Source organism: Melozone crissalis, unplaced genomic scaffold (genome assembly GCF_028551555.1).
Source record: "Melozone crissalis strain CALT ecotype California unplaced genomic scaffold, PUWL_Pcris_2 ptg000027l_1, whole genome shotgun sequence".
NCBI lineage: Eukaryota > Metazoa > Chordata > Aves > Passeriformes > Passerellidae > Melozone > Melozone crissalis.
This window is the reverse complement of record NW_026535805.1, coordinates 14,891,309-14,907,601: the sequence shown is the minus strand read 5'-3', so window position 1 is coordinate 14,907,601 and position 16,293 is coordinate 14,891,309. Positions and strand designations below refer to the sequence as shown.

The 16,293-nt window shown below is 38.3% G+C and overlaps 1 protein-coding gene across 2 annotated transcripts in view; it reads left to right on the top strand.

The window, feature by feature from the left end:
• AKT3 (AKT serine/threonine kinase 3) overlaps positions 1-16,293 on the top strand; it is a 151,210-nt gene that overhangs the window by 124,507 nt on the left and 10,410 nt on the right. For both annotated transcript variants that reach the window (XM_054280516.1, XM_054280515.1), the window contains exons 11-12: positions 5,163-5,377; positions 8,030-8,117. In XM_054280516.1, coding sequence (XP_054136491.1) covers positions 5,163-5,377; positions 8,030-8,117 — 303 coding nt within the window. The remainder of the gene's footprint in view (positions 1-5,162; positions 5,378-8,029; positions 8,118-16,293) is intronic.

Genomic DNA, 16,293 nt, shown 5'->3' with positions numbered 1-16,293 from the left:
ATTAAATGGACATCAAATTCTTTGGACTGTATCTTAGGCTCTTAAAGGAGTGAGATGCATAAAGCAAAGGACCTGGAGATGTGTTGACTAATAAACCTAAAGATTAAAATCTACAGCCACTGGTGAAATACAGGAAAAAGTCATTTCACTGAATTTTGTTTTCTGGGAAAGAGAAAACTTTCATTTTTCTCTTCTTCAAAAAAAGATTTCTCTTTTTCAAAAAAATATTGGTAGTAACAATCTTTTTTTCAAGTACAAGACAGTGTGCTTCTCAGTATTGGGGAATAGATAAGATAGATAAGATAGTGCATTTTTTGGTCAATAAATGTAAATAAAAGAGTATTTTTCTTCATTGATCTGTAATTGCTTGACAAAAAAGAGAATTATTATGTGTAAGGGGAAAACATTGAATTACTGTGATCTTAGCAGTCCTGCAGAGTGTTTGTGTTGTCTTAATCATCACAAAGGCAAAGGTTGGTCTGTGAACTGAATTGTTTATTTTGTACGTAGGGCTTTACAGGCTGCTCTGTGTACAAAGCACTGTCCCATTGCATACTTGGTCACTGCCAGAGATACTCTCCAGAAACCCCAAGGTGTGCAGGGACAGTGGAATCACTACAGAATACTTTGTTTTCCCTTGTTTATTGCTATCTCAGTAAATTGAAAAAAATTTAAATTTGTATTGTGGCGTTTTGAGCACAATACAAATGAAAATTTGAAGGTGAATAAATAGCTCTCCCTTAGCTGAAGCTCTAATGTTGTCCAAAGCCTCTAAAAGATCCATAAAAGCACTGAAGTACCTGCAAATGCCTGGCAGCTGATGCCTGGCTAATGTTTCTTGCTTGATAGAAAGTGTGTGTGTTACTTAACCTTTTGCATGTTTATATAAGAAGAGAAAATACAAACTTCAGTGGCACCTCTGCAGTGTTTTTAAAAAGCACCTGTATGAACCCAGGCTGTGTCCTTGCTCTGCAGGCGTAGGTGTGAGCTAGAGGAGCTACAATGCCTGTAAAGCTGTTCTGCTTTCAGTGCTGCAATGAGTTTGTGCCCTCTTTGGAACCCTGTTATGCTGCTAGAGGCTTTAGAGAAATGCAGGTTGGGAAGAGAAGCAGGGCCTCCATCTTCACCCTAAGTGAGCACAGCTGTTACAGCTGTCTGTGTGTGCAGGGAAAACTGGCAGAGGCTCTGCAACTTCTGTGCCAGTGTAACTTTGGGGTACAGATTGGCAAGCATTTCTTTCTGCAGCAATGCCACACCTGATGCTGCCCATGTTCTCACTTGTGCTGCTGCAACTGTTCTCATGGCAATTGAGTTGCTTAGGGCAGAAAACTTGATTCAGGTGAAAAATAATCTAGGGTGAAACCTTTGCCCCATTTATTTTCTAATGTCTGATGTAGTGTGTTGCATAGTTTTGACAAGGTAAGGGAAGCTGTGGTGAGAGAACAGAAACAAGAGCCTGGATTAGGCTGGCACTGCCTCTGAAAGAGCCAGTTGTTGAACTAGAGCTCTGAAAACAACTGGAGTAAGATTTCCCCAGGTTGTAAAATGATGACAATTTTTTATTTCCCATGATCTGTGGTATCATCCAGACTGAACTGCAGTCAGTCCACCTGCTTTGCCCAGTGATGGGAAGTCACCTGGGTACAGTGATTATGTCAGGAGTAAATGTTCTCCACACACTGATGTCACATTGTGCTGGAGCTCTTGTCTTCTAAGACCTCTCCTAGATCTTGGCTTGGATTTTAGCACCCCATGTATGTGAGGATGATGAAGGTAGGGAAATCATAAATTTGAACAATCTGACTATTTGAACATCTTTTGTGGAAGAAAACAAGTAAGTCCATCTTTACTGTGTTTGTGGAAACACACCTGACTTGAGTATGTAGTTGGTGTAGGTGCTCTTTCTGAGCTCATGAGTTCTGTGTGATCCTTGTGTTGTACTGCTGCCTGTCCTGCTGTGACCATGAAAGGATTAGGTTGTTAGTGCAGGGCATTTGCTTAAAAATAGGTTTGAGGGTCCTTATAGCAAGGGACAAGCTAGTGGTGGAGGCAGCTCTTAAGGGCACCACACAGAATCCAAGATCAAGCTATCCATGGTGTCTGTGTCTGGCCAGGTGCTCAGACTGGTACCCCACATATACAAGGATATCCCACAGCTACTGGAGAGACAGCAGGATCACTCCTCACAACCAAAGGAGACTTTTCTAAAAGCAGGTATCTACTTCATGGTGGGCAAATTGACTTGTTTGTAGGTACAAAGACTGCAGCTACATGTCATGTTCATTTTAGCACTGAGTTGAAACTTTCTTGACCCATGTTCAGTGTAATTAAAATCAAATCCCTCAAATCCAAGGACTGTTTGGAAAGGATTCTGTAATGCTAGGGCAGTGTGTACAGACATGTTCTCCTTCCTGCCCTAGCTGCATAGATTTGCTTATAGGAGCTGCTGGACTCCAGCACTTCACTTATATTGATTTGATACAGTCTACAAAACCTGTTTCTAAACACCATGAAGATTAGAAATTACTTAAAGGAAGTAATAATGCATCTTCCCTGTGAATGCATTATGCACAATTTTATTACATTTATATTAAAATAAGTTGAGATGTATTTTGCTTTATTTACACTATTTTCAGGCTGTTTTCCTTTTGCCTGAATGAAACCATTTTGATGCTCTTGCTTGTCTGGCTGGCTGTAAACCAGGTATTTAAACAAAAATAAAGAGTTGCCAGTTTTGCCAGCTGGGGATGAGAACCCGGCTGGTGATATGTGGGTTTGGGAGGCAGTTAATCCAGCTTTTATGCTTTTTTATGATTTTATGTAAAAAGAGGTTAAAAATCACATTTGGCTCTTTCTTTGTACCACTGCTTTGTTGCTGTTGTGGGAATGCAGCAAAAGGTTGTTCATACTTTTTATTATTATTAGGTAAAGTCCTGCATAAATTACGCAAAGCTGCAAATACAATTTGCTCAAGCTATTGGCCATGTGATGTGCCTTGTTCAGAGAATGATATGTTTTATTTTCCTGCTGCCTTCTTTTATAAACCACACATGCAAACCACACCTCAGCTTACTCATGAAAAGGATCTACCACTGTCTCACAATTTTATGTGTTTTGCTAGCTTCCAAAGAAAAGACTAACTGTACAGATGAGAAAAACAGTAACAGTGCTAATAGCTATAGCAGAAAAATATATAATGCTTTTATTCTGTGGCAGAAGAAGTGGTGATTTAAAGAAAAGAGTCACAGATTTTATATATACAGTTTTTCGGCAAATAGCTTGCAATATGCTCCAACTCATAAAACATTTAATTAATTTTAAAATGCAAGAGTTATTTTAGTTAGTTTTGTCATATGTACTTATTCAGATAATTTGTTGTATTTTACACTTTCCAAAATTTCACTCTCTATTTGGAAATATCAATGATGTAATAAGTCTGTTTGTTTTGGCACAGTTGTAAATCATATGTGTTAATGTGTTAATATTTATGATTTTTTAATCTTATATACTCAAGAAGGATTTTTAATATACTTCTTTTCCTCATGTTTCTGCTGCTAATCCTTAAGGACGGTGAAAAGTAGCAGTATGAATGCATTCATTTCTGGGGGATTTCCAAACATTTTCCAAAATTGCCATAGTGGATCAGACTGCATGTTGCTTCTGCTAACAGCCATCCCAGATTCTTGAGAGCAGGCTTGGGTTTACTGGGGGAGCAAGAGGAGAGGCACCTAAATGAGCTCAACACCCCTCTATTACAATTTTAGACAATTGCAAGATGACCTACTTATGGATAAAGTTATTTCTGATCTTGAAGAGGTTGCCTTATTCTTTAAAGACTGAAAGATTTACTTTCACTACCGAGTATCTAAATTAGTGTTTCTGTATGTCTGCTTACAGTTTGAAGGAGGAGCTCTTTGTGATGGTTGTAAAAAGTATCTTGTTTTCTGGGGATTGATTTGTTGCTGGTTTGTTCTTTTTTATAAAATCAGTCATAGGGTGCTGCCTTTCAGAATTAGCCTTCTGTGATGCAGTAACAATTCTCTATAAAGAATTATTTAAATTCTTTACAAATGCATTTCTACTGTATTAGTTGCATTTCTTTGATTTTTCTGTTTGTTATTGTTTTAAGGTTTTTTCTTTCTTGTTTTAAAGTTTTTGATAGCTCTTCTGCAGCAAATATTGGCTATTTGACACACACAATTGTATTTCATCTTTTTTGTATGAAGAGGCATGATCTATGAGAAATTTATAGAAATTGGAATGAAATATTCAGTAACCTTCAATTTTCTTATTGCTTATAATTTCTATGGCTGAATGCTGCTGTTATGTTGTCTCCATGCAATTTATTATGCAATTTAATATGAAGGTGTATTAAGGTCAAGATACACTGCTTAAATTTCTAATTCCAGTTCTCTGGCACTGCTGGGAGAAGGGCTGTGGAATAAGTTGTTTTTAGGTACATAACATTGGTGACAATATGCTAACAAATTGTGTAAACTTGACCAGTTTCTGTGTTTATATAATACCCTATAAGCATTGTTTTGTAATAAACAGTACTGTATAAACACTGCCATGGTTTTTTGCATTGGCACAGTTCAGCTGTTAGGACTATTTAATGGAATGAAATGAAACTGGCAGGAGAAAGGCATTGAGGACTTCTGATGTAAACAAAGACCATAAAGAAACTAAACTTGTCTCAATAAGATTAAGGTGGTTCTAAATTGGGGACTTTAGACAGGTGGGGTAAAAGAGAGGGAAGTGATTGAGCAAACAGATGCTTCACTCTTTTAAATGAGGCATCAGTGCCCATGTAGTACCTGTAGACAGTGTCTCTTCCTAAAGCTGTGAATGATATAAATGACCTGGCAGAGGGCATAGGAAAGGGTAAATAAAGAAGCCATGATTGTTTGGAGCAGATAATTGTCTAATTGTCAAATTTTAATTTTGCTTTTAGCGGTGCAGTGCCTGGCAAGCCTGGAATTTCAGTGAGATCAAATGTGTGAGTCAGTGCTGCAGTTTTGGGTCAGGTTCTGACAGTCCTTTAAGCATCCTGTAAAAATAAAGTCTCAGAAACACATTCATGTAGAGATGCATCAAACAGACTGAAATGATGGTGTATGAAAGAGTTTATGTCTTAAAGATGCTTTTGGTTTCTGTCTCAGGTGTTAGAAGATAATGACTATGGCCGTGCAGTGGACTGGTGGGGATTAGGAGTTGTCATGTATGAGATGATGTGTGGAAGATTACCCTTCTACAACCAAGATCATGAGAAACTATTTGAACTGATATTAATGGAGGACATAAAATTTCCTCGAACTCTGTCTGCAGATGCAAAATCATTATTATCAGGTCTACTGATAAAGGATCCAAATAAACGGTAAGTGAAATTATTTGGCCACACAGGCATAATAAATGCTCTAATTGTGCTGAGTAATGTAAAAATAGGTCTGTGGTGCATGGTTTTCCTGACTGAAGGAGCTGTCAATCACAGAACAGGGTTGTACACAGCCCTACAATCTTAAATTTTTATTTTTTCAGTCCAGCAGCGATTTACAATATGAATTTAACCAGCAAAAGGAAGAAAAGCTTGTGGAGGACAGATTTTTTAAATCATTCACAGCAAACACAGGGATCTCTTCAAGTTAAGAATGTGCACTGGAACAAAGCGAAAGATCTTAATTGTTTTTCCCAGTATAACTTAACTGCAGCGCCTCATGGGGACTGTAGCACTTGTTCCTGGTGATGGCAGGAGAGTTGCATAGGCAGGCACAGCTACATTTATTAGGGCACATAAATAAATCACATATTAGACCATTAAACTAGTAATTTGTTAAATAATACAACTGGAGTGAAATTTAAAGGAGCAGTTTGAAAGCAAGTGTTACCCAGCTGCTGTCTGTGCCCTGCTGTGTTGGGCTTTTCCCTCTGGATAGTTACCCAGCAGAGCCATTTTCCAGTGGCTCCTGTGCTGGACCAGCAGTGTCCAGTCTTCCATGGCTCCAAAATCTCTGACTTGGTAAATCAGTGGGATTTGTCTGTAGGTACCTTTTCCCTCCCCAATATCTTTGTCATTCTTGTGAGGCTCTTGGCATGTTTTTGGGGCAGCAGATTTTGCCTGCCGTTTCTCTAGTCCTCCTTCAGCTGCTGCTTGTTCTCAAGAAGTTTTGAGTAGTGGGCATTGCCTGCAGGCACTCAGGGCAGGACTGGTTGTGTTTCTCCAAGGGATTTGCCAGGATGCAGCCAAGTGCAGCAGGCAGGACAGAACAAGGAGTCAGCTTGTCTGCTCCAGCTCAACTTATCTATGCAGGAATAGCAAACTGTGACCAGGCAGCCACATACAGGCAGAGTAGAACTGTGTTTCTGTAGCAACTCCTAATGCTTTTGAACCTCCAAACAATCTGACCCATCAAATATATTAACCTTTAGAATTGGAAAGATGCTTCCTTGTAATTAATCTTTGCAGACAGTAGTGTTTATTACAGACTTATATTTAGAAGCTTATTTATATTCAAGTTCTTGTGCTAGTTAATGCTAAGTAGGGGAGGAACACAGAGATTAACACAACTCAGCCTCTTTGTGAGCAGATAGAAGATATTGAGAGAAGCCTGGGGAATGAAGGCTAGCTGCCATGTTTTGCCAAGATGTAGAGAATTTTACAATGAGTAGTTGAGAAACAAGGAGGAATACAGCTTGAAAATTAGAATAACTTGACACTCAGTTATTGCAAGACTGACGTAGCAGTCCAGAATATTTTTGAAATTTGGCAGCAGGGTATTACCAAAACAGACTTTCTTCTTGGTTGTGGAAATTATTCCTCTGTACAATAAATGCTTCAGAAAGGAATTTATCTTACTTAAATGCTTGCCTTTAGAATTTGTATTTATATCTTTAGCAGTTCTTTTTAATGAAACACACACTGGTTTTGTCTCTCTTCTTGTTAACATTTAGCACGTATGGTCTGCTTAAGAGGAGCTTTTTTTCGGCTGCATCTTCCTTCTGTTAGGGCAGTAGGATCCCAAGTCTCAGGGAGAAGTTGGATGACAGCTGAGCAGTCCTGAAGTCAATGTGCTGTTGAGAAGGACAGAGGTTCCCATCCTTGGATGTGGAGTTATTTCTCAACCAACAACAGCAGCTCAAGGGAGCTCATTCAGCTTGTCAAAGTGGACTTGTTAATGCAACAAAAAATTGGCCAGTTCTCTCTTCTGTTCTCATATCAGGGTTAGTTTTTCTCCAGGTTAGGGAGCTGATTCTGCTCACAGTCATCAAGTGGGAATGATGCTGCAGATGCAAGTGAGAGAAGAGAGGTATGGGCAGGACACTCCTCTCTTGGCACCAGTGACCCCTTCTGTGAGCTCAAACCACCTTGGGCAAGTTCACCCAAAGTAGGTGGAATTCACTTCCTAAGATGATTTGCCAGACAGAGTCTGGCTTTGGCAAGCTATGGGCCACAGTGAGTAATGTAGTTATTTACAATGGCCTTTAAATAACCTTCTCAGCAGGCCTACAATTTATTAATTTATACTAATTGACTCAGATTGAGACTATTTTATGGTAATTGGTTAATTGTTACAGCACCCAGATGCAACAGCAGTGAACACTGTATAAAAATGATGCACAAGTCATTACTGATTCAGTGCCTGGCACGTCTTTGGCAAAATTTTATATCAGCATTATTGGGTTGGTTTGGGTTTTAATAATGCCAGAACATTAGCTGGGCTTTCAAGCAAACTAAACTTAAGTATGTTTTTAAAATTAATGAATTACTAAAAAAGCTCATCATGGACAGTGACAAACACTGTAGCTGGAATAATCAAAAAGAAGAGACCATGTTTTGTGTATGTGTACTTTTGCTGTCATGAATTCTCTCGAGATCACCAGAATTCATGTTAAACAGGTGAAATCTTCAAATTAGTTGTGTGAAAATTGTCCCCAGATAGTCAGAAAGAAATGGTCACTTTTCCAACCGTAGCAATAACTTGATCTCCCTATAAAAGTTTAATATGTGGTTTTTTTCCCCCACTCTCTTTAGACTTGGTGGAGGCCCAGATGATGCCAAGGAAATCATGCGTCATAGTTTCTTTGCTGGAGTAAACTGGCAAGATGTGTATGATAAAAAGGTATGTCTTTGTGTGGCATTGCATAATCTGTCTTCTGTGAGGTGGTTTCAATGACAGTCATAGACTGCTATTCTCTGCAGTTAGTAATTTTTTTCTTTGCAACTTTTTTGTGTTAATACAACTGAAGAATTATTCTGAACAAGGTATACTTACCTAATCTTTGTGTTTTCAGTAATAATTTGTCAGTTCACCAGAAGTAAATTTTGCAAACCAACCTAAACCTTTTATTATGTAAATGTCCAAATTTTTCCTTTTCTTTTTTCTTCCTGGGCTTTCAAGAGAAAAGTACATGTATGACTCAAGATAATGGGAAAAATGTAATACAGTTTATCTTGAATTGTCATTTTATTTCTGCCTTCTAGTGAAAAGTTGTTTAATGAAAAAGGGAAATTAAGTGATAGTAGCAAAATTCTACTTTCTGATTGTTTGTGTATAAGTAAAAACCTTTTTCAAACTTAAAGAGATATCTGAGAGAATTAAAATAGTGTTAAAACACTAAGCCAAAACAGCTTGTGGAGAAAGCAAGTGCTGGGAATTCAAATGGAAAAGTTTTCTCCAAACCCAGTCCTGTTCCTGTATTGATCAACACTTTGAGAATGATTTTAGAAAATGAATTTATCTTACTTGGGAGTGAAACTCAATTCAACTTCAGTTGTTTTATATACAGAAACTGATTTTATCTCAGTATTTCTGTAAGAATTTACTTGTTGCTATAAACCCTTTCTATTTTGATAAAGACTTTTCTTTTTTCCCCAACTGTTTTACATTGTTAATCTGCCAGTTGAGCTGCGTAATTTTAAAAGATAGTTTTTTCTCCTTTTTTTCTTGCTTTGTTCAAATAAAAGGAAAATGGAAGACATACGACTGAGCAGAATATGTTTATGCTACAATGTCAATGATACAAACTGTTTTTTCAGTTGTTGTTGAACTGGAATTTTAAAAATGTGTGGTTGTTGGTGTGGTAACTTCTCTGACAAATACCGGAATTGAAATGAAAGCCTGTATATGATGATACAAAATATGGTACTCTGAAATTACTTGATACAAGTGTGATTTTTCCCTGGCAGTATCACAAGGTTTCAAGAAACTCTACAATAAATAATCAGAGCAAGTATATTAATCAGGTTACTTTATGAGCTCAACCACCAGTTGATTATGTAAGGACATTGTAGAGAAGCACTGTGAGGATAAAATCTAAAAATACAAGTTAAGGACCTTTCTGAAGTAAAACAAAAAAACCTCTACACTAAAATTAATAAGATTGCAATGTGCTAGGAGTGGGTGAGGGAAAAAAATCCCTGTTACATTAGTCTTGCTCCCTTGAAAAACATTTCTTAATTATCTTACATTAGAAATAGAATTTTCAATTCTACACTGTGTTCAGCATCTTATTTAGTTAAGAATATATAGATATTGTTAATTGTGCTTTGGTTCTTTCCAAATGAGCATGGCAAATGTGTTTCAGTCAAGATCTTTTTTTGAGCTATTAAAATAAAAAGAGGCATTTTGCAGATTAAAAAAAAATATATATAATTATATAAAATATATAAATGTCAGCACTTTGGTTTTATGCTTGTGGAAGTAGATATGGGCTTATTGGAGTATCATAACTAGAGAAATTCTTTGTTTACTGCGGACATTCTTGCTTTGAGAAACTAAATTTGCCAGTGAAATATCAACTGAATTTCCTCAGTTGGACAGTTCACTTCAAGGATCATAAGAATTGCTTCTGTGCAGCATTAGCACACAGTGTGTCCTTTATGGAAAAACAAGTCATGAAAATGACTTCTGACAGTCTGCTTTTCTGTTTAATTAAAAATAGTTTTGTTCCTATTTGTTCCTTGTTTGCCTGGTTAAAATATCCATTGTTCCTTCTGCACACACAGTCTTACACTCTGCAGACTTCAGAACTGTGCTCTGAAATATAATCCTCAAACATAATAATAAGGTTAATGAACTTTCATCAAATACGTTCATTAGAATGCTTACATGAATATTTTTGAGGTATTTTGGTATTCTAAAATAACTCGAAGAATCAAATAAATTTGATTTTTAAATAGGTTTATTCTAGGCTTGCCTCTGTTGCGGTTTGTTGTTGGATGTAGAGTCTTCAGCAGTAGGGTCACAGTGAAATTGATAGTGGATATAATTATTTGCATAGTAAAAATATTTCACAGTAATTTTGCCTGAGTTTTAAGCACCATGGCACTGTAATTTTCTGGCTGCATTTCAGGAGTGTGTTTCTGTGAGGAACGAAAGAACTGAAGTTCACTCTCAGAGTAATGGAAAGCAAAAAATCATGTGGATTCTGAGTAGTTGCTGGGTGATAGCTTTGTACATGTGCACACTGTGCTCCTGTGCCTCTAATTTTATCTTTTTACTAGGTTATCACTTTCCTGGTGTGATTAGAAACAGAATTATATATCTCTAAACTATTTCATGTATTTTATGTGACAGACCACAGCTCTGTCAGGTCAAACAGATCCAAATGGTCAAATGGAATTATTCACTTTCTGATACTGCTAACTAGATAACCTAATTTGGTACTACATAATGATAAAAAAATATTGTATGGCACACTGGAGCAGAGAAGGTCGTTGCCTTTAAATGAAAAATGTATAGTAGTTAGCATTTGTGATCTGATGTATTTATTTTTGGCAGAAAAACCATGAGGGCATATGAAAGAGAGCAGCCTGTGCCAGGTTCTTCCTGTGATCATCTCAGCCCTGATGAGTTTTTATCTCTCTGCCTGAGTATGAGAAATTGAATAGTTTGGCAAACTCTGAAGACTTCAAAAGCCCATGCACTAAATAAAATACTTGTTTTATTTTTAGGTAGAATCAGGAAGCTGTTTGAAATTTCTCTGTTTCTCATGTAAGAATTGCTTTAGTAGATTTTTATTTGGGTAGCAGAAATACACTAAAGTTGACACATGATCTATTTAGGGTCTTTCACTGAACAAAAAGCACTTGGGTATTACTTAAAAGGTCAAAATTTGGGTATGTGTTCAGGCTTGCAGCTTGAAGCACTCAGTAGCCTCATGGCAAAGGAGGTCCAGACCTTTTAGCGGTCTGGTGTTCCTCCTGCATATGATATGGATGAAAGATGGGAGAAACCATGTGGAAATTTGGGTTGAGATGCATGTTCTGATTTGTGGTAATACCTCCAATTGTCTCTGAAGAAAATTAGGAAGTGCCAGCAAATGGATCTGTTGGGATTCAAGGGAGCAGGGACAAGTGGCAGCAGTGGTTGAAGGGAGAGGCCTGGCTTTGATGCAGGAGGTGCTTTTGGAGGCACCTGTCCCACTGTGAAGGCAGTGACTTTCAGCAGGATGTCTGACAGCTGCAAGAAGCTGTTCCTCACCCTTCAGCTGTGGCTGCCTTGGTTTACTCAAGACACAAACCCAGCAAATGATGAAATCCCATGATCCAAGCCCTGGGTTCAGGCCTGGCAAAATCTGCAGTAAAACTATGATCTAAAATGCACATTTAAGTACTTCTTTGTATCAGATTGTGCAGGGAGAGGGTGGGAGGTAAATAGGAAAGCACCACCATTTGGTTTCAGGTTGTTGCTAATTAAATCATATTATTTTCAGACAATAATCTGCACTGCCACAAAACCTGCAGAAGTTACCTTCGTTGGTTGCTTTTGTGTTGCTGTCATGTGAAGTTGTAAAAAGATCAGACAACATCTAACCAGTCTGATACCTTAAACTATATGGGCAGACCTAGATGTTGATTGCCACCCTTCTCCCAGCTGTTTGAATTTACAGGGAGGAGAGTATGCATAAGTGTGTCTGATTTTGAAATTTATGTTGCTGGGGGTTTGTGGTTTTGCTCTGTCCATGGTAACAGCATTGTGTCACTTGGGAAACAGTTTATCCATGGGTAAACCTCCCTGCTGAAGCCAGTTTTCCTGTGGACTTGTGTCCTTCCACTACTGAAATTCCAGCTCTTTCTCCTCCCCCCCTACCCAGGACCACCGCATGCAGGGTCTGTGGGGTATTCCCAATTCCCATCTATGCTGTGGCTGCTGCCTTTGGGGCCATGAATGGGGAGGAACCAGTCCCTGAGGAATGCTGCTGACTGTCTTGAAGCTCAGCCAAATGACCTTCTTGCCGCCAGGCAGAAACTCTGGTTTGAGGGGCATGGACAGATGTTCCTCCCATCTATTCATCACAACTCAGCTACAGTTTGTTGGTTGATGGGATTCTTACAGTAGTGGAATGGCCTGAAGTGGTGTCAGGGGAGGTTTAGGGTGATTATTAGGAAAAGGTTCTGCACCCAGAGGGTGGTTGGGCACTGGAGCAGGCTGCCAGGGATGTGGCCACAGCACCAGCCTGGCAGAGCTCAAGAAATGTTTGAACAGCACTCTCAGGCACATGGTGTGACTCTTGGGAATGGTGTGGTGCAGGGCTGGGACTTGTACGTGATGATCTTTGTGGGTGCCTTCCAACTCAGCATATTCTGCAATTCTCTGAAAATTCCCTTTAAATTAAAAGGAGAAGAAAGATCAGATTGATGTTAAGCATCATACTTTTCATTTGGCAGATTGAGTGTATCATGGTTACTTTGAGGTAGCTTCAGCCACTTCATGTACAACACTAAGACAAGTGATTCCTGGTAGATGAACTTTGAACAAGTAGTGTTACATGTTTTCTCCCATACTGAAGTATTTATGTAGTTGTTCACTAAGTGTGATAAAGTTCAAGGTGTAGAATCAAGCCTGTACATTTCAGTGTACCTACAACAGTCAAATACTGTGCCTGCCCCTTTCCTTCCTCTAGGACATGAGTATCAAATTTTCCAGGACTTGAACTGTGGAGAAACTGTGGTGTTTCTCACACACTGTTCTTGATGGTGCCAAATGGAAATGCCATTCACTGGAGATAATGAAGACACTAAGAATTTGATATTGCTTCTTCTGTCATTTCTAACATCAAGCCTTTGAAATGGCCAGGGCAGATTCAGCTTGACAGATGGATATGAAATTGGATTTTTGTCTTGAACACAAACTCTTAAAGTCACTTAACTCACACTGAGTTTAGACTTTTATTTCTTTATTTGTACAGACACATGCATATCTATGCATATGTGTGTGTGTAATGCATAAAACCAGAAAATCTGTATTTCTGCTCCATAGAGTAGATTGTCAGGAGATGCAGTTCCCTGTCTGGTTGGAGAATTTTTCTGAACTGAGGCCACTAAAGAAAATTATCCCATACTAAAGTTTGGCAGCCAGGACCAAGCATTGCAATTCTCTTGCAGACTGACAAGGCCTGTGCTTAACAAAAGCTTATCTTACTCCTTTTGGACAGAGGCTACTGGATGTGCCTTCCACATCCCTCTTGGTCTTCTGATTTCTCATGCCAGAAATGAGAAATAGCTGCTCAATAGCATGTGGATACTATTTCCTTGTGCACCAAATGTGGTATTTTTGGGATCCCCCTTCGTGGGAAGGAATGATGAATCTGACCCCATGTTCTTAGAATGCTAATTCATTATTTTGTGATATAACATAACATAACATAACATAACATAACATTACATTACATTACATTACATTACATTACATTACATTACATTATATTATATTATGCTATACTAAAACTATACTAAAGAATAGAGAAAGGATACTTACTGAAGGCTTAACAAGATACTAATGAAAAACTTGTGACTCTCGCCAGAGCCCTGACACAGCTGGACCATGATTGGTCATTAAATCAAAACAATTCACATGTTGGATAAACAATCTCCAAACACATTCCAAAGCAGCAAAACACAGAAGAAGCAAATGGGATAATATTGTTTTCCTTTTTCTCTGAGGCTGCTCAGCTTCCCAGGAGAGAAATCCTGGGCAAAGAGGGTTTTTCAGAAAATATGATGGTGACACACCAAATGTGAAATGTTGCTGGCTGTAGAGTGACATCTTCATGTTGTAGTCATCAGAGTGGTTGTTGATGTTGGGTGTTTCAATCTTTGTCATTAAACCTCAGCTTCAGTCTTCCTTGGGATGTATGTAGAAGCTTCTGGAGTGTCACTCTGAGGGTTTATCTCTGCAGCATTTGCACCTTATTTGTCTTTCCAATGGTTTCAGCTGAAATTTGTGGACATTTTGCTTTCTGTTTTTAAATGAAGTTTGACAACTAATGGACAAAGGACTCCTCCAGAAAGATGATTGCCAAGAATTTACTTGGGGAAGGGGAGGTATGTCTTTGGTGTTAGCTCAGGAGTCTGGGGTGGGATGTCCACAAGACTTTAGCCCCAGTTGGTTTGGTGTAGAGGTTCGAGGTAGAACTGATGGAAAGGAGCAATCCCCAGTTCTCTGTGCACACAGCTGTGTGGGAGGCTGAGGTGATGCTGTGAGGGAAGGAGGCAAAGTGTATGGGAAGATTGAAGAAACCTTTCTTCTACTTCTGTTCAGCTGTATCTGTGCTTCTTAACCTCAGCTGCTGCTTCACCTTTTCCAAAGGTTTTAGGGGATGTTTGATGTACATAAGGCACAGCCTGGATAAAAACCAGTGTATGCTGTTGTGGAGAGCCACATGGCTGGAGAGTTTGTTTTTGCAGTCAGTGAAGTTTCCAAATGGCTTTAATGTCCAGGATATGAAAGATACTGCTCTAAGATAGGTGAATCCTAAAACACCATTGACATAAATTTGCATGAAGTCTCTCCCTTTTAGTTACAGCCTGGAGTTTCATGTCATCTACTTGTTTCACTTCCCCAGACAGCTGAGCTTCTCTCATCAGTGCAATTTCCATCAGCTGACTTATTGGATGTTATTGATGCAGTTTTCTAGTAAGCCTAGCTGCTGAGCATTGAATCAAAGCACTAATTTAATGAGTTTTGTTGTAATGGTGCTTTTCATACCTGATTAAAATTACTGTAATTATTTGTTCCTTAAGAGTCACTTAGCACTATGCTTCTCTTCCTAAAATAATGTTTTCAAAGTATTTTCCATAACCATTGCTATTTTAGGTAGATGGAGAGAACAAGGGAACGATTTAAAGTTGTAGTGAGGCTTGTTCATCTCAGTGGATTAAAAAAAATAAAACCCAAATCCCCGGACAAACCAGTAGTTAGCCTCTAAGTTTTTGAGAAAGAAACTTGTCATCTAATGCATTTTCCTTTTCCTCTCCAGCAGCACACCCATACATATATGACTGCCTGTAATGATCTTACCCTGCCACACCTTTTGTGTTTCATTAACTACTTCAACCTGACTCACAGGTGTTATAGACAACTATAGAGGGGGTTCACTCCTTCTCTTTGCAAAGCAGTTGTAGCATGAAAGGTCTCAGGTGTACTTCACAGCAGGAGTACTTTGTTGTACTGCAAATGTGTGCTGCACCATTGAAAAGACATTGCTTCTTGTCCTTGACTTGAGAAAAAAGAAAATTTCCCCTTGGTTTGTATTATCATTATTTTAAAATGAAAAGTTTTCTTTTTCTATGAAATGGCATTTTCTGTTTCTGACTAGTAAAAAGCATTCCAATCAGAGAAGTAGTAAAATTGTTATAACCAGGTTATCTTATACATTTTTTCATACTGAATTTATTGCTTAGAAAAATTAGAATAAAATGGCAGTGTGGGATGTTGCACTGGCATAAGTCTGTTTTTAGGAATTGTGTGGCTGCATTGCTGGAAAGATGTACAACTTTGGAAATCTGCTTTAATACGGCAGAATTGCTTGGGATAGCCTGGGTGCATATAAAAACACTTCTCAGAAAGTGAAGGAATCTGTGCAATAAAAGAGAATACTTTGTTTATAAACATTGGATGGAACTTGATTTATACCTGGAAAGTTCTTCTCATGTTGTGCTTATATATGTTAGCTCCTTAAGGATTTATTCTGCAATGCCCTGAACTTTTACTTCAAAATACCTCTCTGCTGTTGTATGTTTTCCATACAGGACAATGTAAGGCAAAGCTGAGCTCAATTTTGTAAAAGTATCAATCAGACTTATTGTATTCTGTTAAGTATATGAAGTGATAGATTTGATTTTGTTTAATAATTGCTTGCACTGTTACTGAAGATCTGGATCAGATAAAATCAGTCTCAGTATGTACAGATCATCTGTGCATCTAGAGCACAAAACTTGGGAAAAGGAGGGAGGGAGTTAGCAGCAGCTCCTCCTTTGTTGTGGGGCAAATGACCAAGTAAATTGTTTGGTGT